The 9,549-nt window shown below is 37.5% G+C and overlaps 1 protein-coding gene across 1 annotated transcript; it reads left to right on the forward strand.

Annotated features, from left to right (window-relative positions):
• The first annotated feature begins 256 nt into the window (after nucleotides 1–256).
• On the forward strand, nucleotides 257–5,327 carry LOC144453722 (serine/threonine-protein kinase PDIK1L-like). Its single transcript, XM_078145056.1, has 3 exons — nucleotides 257–1,343; nucleotides 3,167–3,270; nucleotides 5,052–5,327. Exons 1-3 carry the CDS (start codon nucleotides 257–259, stop codon nucleotides 5,325–5,327), a joined length of 1,467 nt encoding a protein of 488 aa, XP_078001182.1.
• Nucleotides 5,328–9,549: the final 4,222 nt, after the last annotated feature.

Genomic DNA, 9,549 nt, shown 5'->3' on the forward strand with positions numbered 1-9,549 from the left:
CCGTGAGTTCACTATAGCATTTTGACACGACTTCCATAGGTGTTTGCTGCAATACATATTTATGAATAGGCAGTAACCAGCTGACGACACACACATATGGTGTGGGTTCTTTTAAATCCCGTGTTTAATCCTTTAGTCAATAATATATAAGTCTTACTTCACTACACTCTAGTCATTTTGACTGTTTCAATAATATAGATATAAATGATACAAATGCGCTCATGAATTTCATTTCTACTTTCCTTACGGCAGCCAGATGTCATCTCAATACACGGAGGTCCGTCTACTGGGCTTTGGAGCGTTTGGTAACGTGTACCTTGTCAAGGACCGGGAAGGGGCGTCGTTTGCGCTGAAGAAAATACAGCTTGGCAACAGAAAATCAGAAACCAGTGCCATGAAAGAACTGGATGCATTTGGTAAAATGTCCCACCATGATCACATAGTGAAATTCCACGACGGTTTTCTAGAGGCACGGCATATATGCATCGTTATGGATTATTGCAGTGGAGGCGATTTAGAGGAGTACTTACTCAACAGACCATGTGATCGATATGTCAATTCACAGTTCATGATGCAGATAGCCGATGCCGTCAACTTTTTACATGAAAATAATATCGTTCATCGCGACTTAAAACCCGACAACGTGCTAGTTTGTCGTGTAGACGGTCTAAACGACGTTATCAAAGTAACGGACTTCGGAATTTCGAAGATTGCCAACATCGACCGCAGAGTTAACCTTGCCAATACAAAGAGCGATGACAACTTTTTGAAATGCACCACAAATTTACAGCTGTACGCCAGTTACGGAGCAGGTACCGAAGCGTTTATCGCCCCTGAGGTGTATGAGAAACACTATACCAGTAAAGTAGACATCTTTTCATTGGCTGTTATATATTTGGCTATGCTAGAACGAGAGGTGGATCCCTTTGCTTCGCAGTGTAATGAACTCGTTGCTCTGTTTTATTACTGTCCATTTTCAATGCGAAGTTATGACTCTGACGCACCATATATAGGCAGAATAATGTATCAAAATCCGAATGCGGTGCGTGCTCTGGACTACCGAGTTGCCGTCAGCCCAGCTGTGAGGAACCTTATCAATCGTATGATGGTCAGAGATTATCACAGAAGACCAACCGCCGATCAAGTCTTTCAAACTGTCAAAGAATATTTCGTTTCTTTCAAATCAAATCAAACTGAAGCAAAGTCGAGTGTCGAACGTCATGATCCAATCTCAGCTAATCTTATTACCCCGAATTTAGTAGAAGTTAACTCCAAGCAGGGTTGTGAGGCAGAGAAGAAGAGGAAGGGTCCTCAGAGTCCCGATGGTCCGGATTATAAAGATGGTGAGTACAGTGCGTTGAGTTAGGGGAACAAGGGCGAGGTAGCTGCGGTCCTTTATAATGAGGAGACCTATAATATTCATTGTCACCAATTCTGCATCCCATTACCTCGCTATTAAATCAGCAAATCTTGCCCATAAGAGGCCTTCTTTACACTTGGGCGGTGCATTATGGGAAATAAACAAAGCTAGGAGCCCCAAATACCTTTATTTGATTGCGTCAGCATTGTTGACAGTTGAAGAGATCAAGATCTCTTTAACTCAGTTTCGCAATATGTTTCATATTTACAAATATCGAACTGTGTTCAATGATAGACAGCCCTGTTTTTATGATTCAATTAATGTTTGTTGCGTAAGGGAGCGATCAGTTTTTACGGCCGGGGGTGGACCGGTGACTTCTTGTTCATGTTGTACTTAAAAATAGTGACCCACTGTGATTCATCCACAAAACAATCCAAAGTTGAACCCCCCTCTGACAAATAAAAAACACACTGAACCCCCCCCCCCCCGACATCTGTTGACAAGAAATATTCTTCTTGTGCTTGCAAAAGACACTCTAGATTCTCAGAGCACAATACAGCACACTGCATAGTTAATTTTACTTGTTACATTTACAGTAATTTTAAGTGTATCTGGTAAATTGCTGTCCCAAATCCATTGCTTCACATGTATAAAGCTCTTTACTAGACAGGAACCCTATGAGAAGTATGATTGTCTGTTCATGGACATGCAAAATATTCATGGTTTAGTAACCAAACGTGAAGTTCTAGGATATCTCTTAGATTGAGTGAACTATTACCATGATTATAGATTAATTCAGCTAATTGTAAAGTACAGTATTAGAAATGGAGTTAATATATTGTAAACCTAGGGGTTTCAGTAAGTTTCAAAGTAGGGAGAGAACTGGAAACAGTATGGGGAGAAGTGCACGCTGCTTGCGTGCGTGCGTGCGCGCCCGCCTGCTATGTCCCCCTCCCACGGTAAGAGCTTTTTGAAAAATGAACACCATTTGGAGGCCATTTAGAGCACCATTCAGAAGTACAACACAACTTAGTTATATCATAAAAGTATCACTAATTTTAGGGTTTCAAAAGTTTAAATCATTTAAAGTCATACGACTAATGATAAAAAAGATCAAGTAGAAAATGAGAAAATTTGGGGAAAACATGCACAGTGGAGGTCAAATACCATTTAGACATACATGTCTCTATTGGCTATGTTTGTGTGCTATTCAACATGTTCAGGTCAATGGAGGCACAGATTTTAGAGTCAGTCCATCCAGTAAATTTCAAGGTATTTCATTTGTTCTTTGTACAGCTACACATGCAAGTTTTTATATCACATGATGACACAATGCAACTCATGGCCTGCAATATTGAGAAGTCATTTCTAACAAAACTGTTGCTTAAAAGGTGCAATGTTATGACTCCGTGTCGTATGCTTGGGATGTATCAAGAGACAAAGAGTTTATTTTATAATTGAACATATATTTATAGCCATTGTTTATGGTTTATTGTATGCACATACATTTGTTGTATGGAAATTTAAGTACAGCAGGGTGGTTCATGATTTCGTTCAGTTGCTGAAAATAAGGTGACCCCCCCCCCCTTTATTCACTTTGTAAAAATGACCCCTTTCTTTGAGTCCCAAATTAAGGTGCCCTCCCCCCCCCCCCCGATTTACCGTTCCCCCGGCCGTAAAAAAACTGATCGCTCCCTAATGTGACATTCTGACAGAGAAAATTCGCCTATCTGTATCTACAAATATACTTTTATGAACTGTGAAATATAAGAACCGACTTTTATCAGATGTGTTCCTCTATTGTAGTTGTCACTGTTAAAGCAAAGATGAAACCTCTAAATAAGACAACTTCTAAACTAAACCCTGTGGTGATATCCCAACCAAGACAAGATGATTCAGCGCTGTGTGAAGTATGTCATCCATCCGTACGGCTTAAATGTATTGGTGTATGTGGCTGCCTCATGTTCTGGGCGATGTAAGTAGACAGGACACACTTTAAAAAGAAAGTTATTTATAAACCCTGAGTGGATGTCTGTTGATGTTTAAGAGAAGTTGGTCAGTTCTGAGTGAAGAAGATGCCCACCTAGTTAGACGCCACCCCCTAATACCTACCTAACTACTATCTATAGTGGCCTGATCTATTTATAGTGTAACCCTTCCTCCATGTATGTGTAATAAAATGCATGCACAAGTTATTCAAAATGTCTTTCTAGATAAGGGAGCCTTCAGTATTTACAAGGGGGAGGGCGGAGGAAATCACACATGGTCTGTAAAGAAAAACGTGACCCCCCCATTCTCCATTTGTAAAAAGTGACCCTCCCCTTTGTCCCATTTTGTAAAACATGACCCTCCCCATGACAATTGCATAATACTGAACGTTAATCAATATTCCCATTATATGTATACATACAAATTAAATTATTTTGACTCTGCATTAGAAAGCAATATTTGTACATATAAAGTGACAAACAGTAAAAGACTGGCTAGTGACCTTTCTCTTATAATCACACACAATCTAGTCAGTATCTAAAACGTGCTTTCCATGTTGTGCATACTCTGCCTGACCTGGTCAATTGTAAAAGTTCCCTGATATCATTGTCATCATCATCATCATCACGTTCACCTTCAGTATTGCCATTATCAGTGTCACTCTAATCTGACTCACTGGTACTACTTGAGTCAGTACATGTATCACTGTCCGTGTTCTCTATGACATTCAAAACGAAATCATCATCATCATCATCATCATCATCATCATCATCATCATCATCATCATCATCATCATCATCATCATCATCATCATCATCATCATCATCATCATCATCATCATCATCATCATCATCATCATCACTGCTACCATCACCATCATATTTTAACAACAACATTCACGGACAGTGTGAGTGATAAGGTGAGAGGGTACACTCAACAAAATGCATCGTTTTATTAAACAATTTTCTTACAATATATGTATTTTTATTTTTGTATTTTGGCATGTAAAGTACTCGTAAAAATAAATGTTGAGTGTTCATCTCACTTTTACATCTCAAAACATACAAAACAAATTGACAATAATTGAATCTTCAATTTGGTCACAAAACTATGGATTATAAATTGTGACCCTCTCCAAATATTGTAATGGAAAATATGATCCTCCCCAAAGTACAGGTTTGTAAAATGTGGACTCCCCCCCCCCCCGCGATTCCTCTACCCCCTGTAAATACTGAAGGCTCCATAGGCATTCGCACGTCATCACGTCTACAATAGCAGTCTCGCTGTAGAAAGACAATGTATTTATCATATTGATGTACAGAGGTCTACGTCATGTACGCTACAAGTGGACAACGACGACGTTTTCTGTAACGTAGCATACCATAACATAACATAACATAACATAACATAACATAACATAACACAACATAACATAACATAACATAACATAACATAACATAACATAACAAATATCAAAATGCGAACTTTTACTTAAAAGTACACCTTGCGTATTCACCCTCAAAATGGTGGAGCTACCACTAGGCAGACAATACATCAAAGTACACTACGGCAAATATATTACTATTTGCATGAGCCATCCTGTAGTGAAACTATTTCGGAGTGGGGAGGGGGGGGGGGGGTTAGGCAATTTTTTCATCGAAAATTAGTGATGACACAATAACACAGTATTGTTGTATTGCAGTGTATCCTTCTTTATCATGTGGGCAACACTTTGGAAGACGTAACGTCATGGCTGAGAGTGTTTAACATCACCATGGTCGGATCAACAGATGAAGACGTCTTGACATGTGATTTAGACGTCTTGACACGTGATTTAGACGTCTTAACACATTATTTAGACGTCTTGACGCTTGCAAGTGACGACGAAAGCCTTGCCTTGGATGTGAAATTCACCATACTAGCAAAGTATTTCCATCCAGTGATATCAAATTTCTTTCCTGTCCTTGTATGTTATTAAGTGACAAATGAAATACCAAACAACTTTTTCTGCACACAAAGTTAATGAACAGTTGGTTTCGAAGGCCAGTAGCCATCGAAACACCGAAGTGTAGTTACAAATCTGGCAATTTAATGACCAGATTCAGGCTAGGAGATCGAGACGTCCCAAGATGACATACCACGACTCGGATGTACCTTTTGAAGATTACAAACTCTCCACACACACGAGACAACATGTGTCAGCAGATATACACTGCGCCCTCAACAAGCGCTTTCGAAATTATTTTGTTTAATTTATTTTATGACTCGTGGCGTAAACAATTGCTCCTGCGAAAATGATGTTGAGAAAGTTACATCAGTGGACAGTATTCAAACAAAGTGGTGCTGTACTTATATTTATTAAGAAATTTCGTCAACTATTTATGTTTTTCAAAGGTCTTCCTGCACTGTTTCTGAGACTAAATACAACTTATGAAACTATCTGTTATGTATTTTTTCGAATTCGTCTAAACTGAGACACCATGATTATGGTTTAATAGGTGCCAAATCAATGTTTTACTTATATCAAGTGTATGAGTCTATTATATAGTATAGGAGGTTAGCATGCTTACGTAATCTAAGGGGGAAAATGTTATATTTTGTATCAAATTGGACCAAAAACGTTGCAAGATCTTTCAGCATGAAATTAAAAATAAATCTGTCCTAACAGAAAAGGGACGATCTTCATCGGATGTTACTTTTGATTTTTCAATATTGATTTGTGTCGTGTTATGTGGTCTGTCTGTCTGTCTGTCTGTCTGTCTGTCTGTCTGTCTGTCTGTCTGTCTGTCTGTCTGTCTGTCTGTCTGTCTGTCTGTCTGTCTGTCTGTCTGTGTCTGTACGGTCTGTCTGTCTGTCTCTGGACACGGTACTCAAAATATACTTCATCAATTCTGTCTGTCTCTAGCTCTGCGTCTGTCTGTGTGTGCATTTGTTTGTACACACACATACGCGTGTGTGTGATTGCGTGCGTGCGTGCGTGCGTGCGTGCGTGTGTGTGTGTGTGTGTGTGTGTGTAATTTGTAGTGCTGGGAATCGTAAATATCACGTACAGTATGAGATGTTACCATTTTCATGGTTATACGAACCGTGAATGTCCATTTAGTCGGAATTACGGCCTACAGTGTTCGACCATACTTTACTAATGAAATAAACGCTTACCAATGGGTGTTTTCGTTCTACTAATAGAACTCTTAAAGTTATACCCTCAGACCACTACATGTACATAGATAGATACAAATATACCATCGGCCCGCAGTCTACAAATGTATCCACCAGTATTCCAATCGCATTCCCATGTCAGACACATGCTTGCAGAATATTTAGACTCCAATTCGAAAATTTTCGGTCAATTTCGTCACTTATTTTTTTTTCAAAAAAAGCGTTTTTAACACAATTTTATTTATTAGTACTGACTATTTTTCTGGTTTTATTAATATGAATATGAGATATGAATTAAATAATACAGAAAAACAATTTTATTATGTGTAAATTTGGCGGGAGACTAAAGGCAGACAGCAAGAAAATATGTCCGAATCTTCACTTGTGGACGATATCCGGATAGTATCTTGTATGGAAACATAACATTGTATTATCACTCTACTGCCCTCAACGGTATACATGGCCTTTCCTATTGCAGTGTATTATTTCTCATAATTCCTGAGTTTACCACCATAAGTGCTTGTAACTCTGTCCGTAATAATATTTCTGTACGATAACGCTACAAGATGGCCGAATTTACATCTCTTCAGCGTAGGATTACTCCTGTCCGTGAACCCCTTCTATCTAAAGATGCAGTAACAGTAGAAACACGATTGCTTTGGCGTTTTACTCATGGGACACGATGGTGGATTTTTTGACATAAAGATAGATACATTTATGGATTAATAATAACAGACACAACACACACAGCAGGAACCTGTATCTAATCACATTGAAAAATGACAAACACTGCAATTCTTAGATATTGGTGCTTAGAGACTTGAAGGGAAAAATCAGAGGTAAAATAGTTATCAGTCTATTTTTTCCAGGATCTCCAAGTCAAGCACTTAGACTAAGCTACATCGTGTCGTTCCGCCCTCCCCGGCCTCAGAGATTGACCGATGTGTGAAGGCGCCATCACCGTGACGGCGTACGTTACAGACTAAGTACTCATTAGTTCAAAAGAATTCCCGGTCTGGCTTATCTTTTTTTTATGACGTGTCGTATTCTTGATCCTGGAAGAGTCAGCAGACGACATTAAATTTCACTACTACTGGTTCTTATTTTGTTGCACTTGTATTTTCAGAGCCTATACCCCACTCATCTTTGATTTCTAGTACTTCAGATTCACTCTTTCTCGGGAAAAAACCCTAAACGGTTGGTATCGTCGCACCGGGTCATTAGTTTAAATATTCTGTATACAGGTGCACTTCAATTGTAATATCAGGTTATATGCAAATACATAAATGGTTATAATATCAATTATCTCACTTATACTGTGGCCAACAAGTATCAACACTAATACTAAAAAGTCAACACTTGTGGGCCACCGTACATAATGGTATTATTTTATCCAGTTCATTTTATTGAAAATAATGATGAACCACATTCCATTATTATAATATTACCAATTTCCAATATTTCATCAATTTAAATGAATGTCATCGAGTACGTATACTTTATCAAACCCTCACACTGATTACAAAATATGATGATGGCTACACGGTTCTTGATGACGTAGTCAACATGACCAAACCTTAATTTTCAATTCTTATTAACTTCTTTAAAAAAAATCGTTGCATATATTGAACTTGTACACCATTCGTACACTACCTACTACCTTAGGCAATGTTCACTGGTTTATTTTATTATCGAGACCGCAGAAAGGGAAATTTATTCAATTAGGTATATCTCTCTGACAGCACACTTCTTCTTTGAGAGGAAATCTTTTGGTTCGTTCATTCACACTTTTACAATAGACGTTTTTCATTCTAAATCATATCGACACATAACATAACATAACATAACATAACATAACATAACATAACATAACATAACATAACATAACATAACATAACATAACATACAGATATAAATGTATGTGTATTTACGGCGAAGTGTTGATGTATATGAATCTATCAATAAAATGCAACAGAATATGATCATGATTAGATATCATTCGCCAATATTTTTTTCTTTCTCTGAGAGTCGCTAGACAAGTAGTGACACACCCTCAGGTGACGAGTATTTTCCAGCTGAATGAAGAAAGAGAAATTGTGAAATAATATCATTGTATCTCTTCAATCATAATCTATGAAAATTGGGAGGGGGGGGGGTAATGACAATTTATAATGTTTTGACTCACCGCAAATCTATAGTGAGTCAGATATAGGCCCGACTTGTCATGACGTAAAACCACCAGACTTAAAAAATAAAAAAATAAAAAAATAAAAAATAAAAAAATATTTTTGTTTCAATGCGTTCAATTTGGCTTGTGTGTTATTGAATAAGAAGTATGCAGCTCATGGTACTGCCACGCCAGAAAGACCATAGAGTTTGAAGTAGGCGGCACGGTGTATTTTCCATCTCATCTCACACAACGGGTTTTGTGTGAATTACAGAAAAAAAAATACAGGCACTGATAGCGCGCATGCACATGAAATGTTACATTTTATCTTACTGTCAACACAAAAACAGTTTTGGGTTTGTCTCTTCCTTGTCTTGTGAATCCAAGAGTGGTGTTAGATTTGTGTTCACAGTGAGATAAAATATATTATTTATATGCTTGCGCGCTATCAGTGCCTGTATTTTGGTTTATGTAAAATATATAATTAAAAACCAAAAACGTTAAAAACATCGTGCGACCTAATTGAAACTCTATAGTCACTCTTGTTTGGTAGTAAGTAAAGTTGAAAGGTAAACACAGTCCTAAATGACTCTATATGTTGGCTTTGATAGGAGGAGAATTAATCCAAAACATGATAAATCATATAAAATGAATTTCTTAATTACTAATCTTATTTTGATGTGAATGATTTACCTAAATATTCATGTTTAAAATCACCCATTTTAATCACGTGGACAAGAAAATGAAGTGTTTTTTTTTTTCAAGTTTCTAAAACAAAATGACTGATTTGACTTGATTTCATTTGATTTGATTTGGCAAAATATATTCGGTAAATCACAAACTAAAACGGATATACAACTATCACATTCCCAAG

This window comes from Glandiceps talaboti, chromosome 2 (genome assembly GCF_964340395.1).
Source record: "Glandiceps talaboti chromosome 2, keGlaTala1.1, whole genome shotgun sequence".
Classification (NCBI taxonomy): domain Eukaryota; kingdom Metazoa; phylum Hemichordata; class Enteropneusta; family Spengelidae; genus Glandiceps; species Glandiceps talaboti.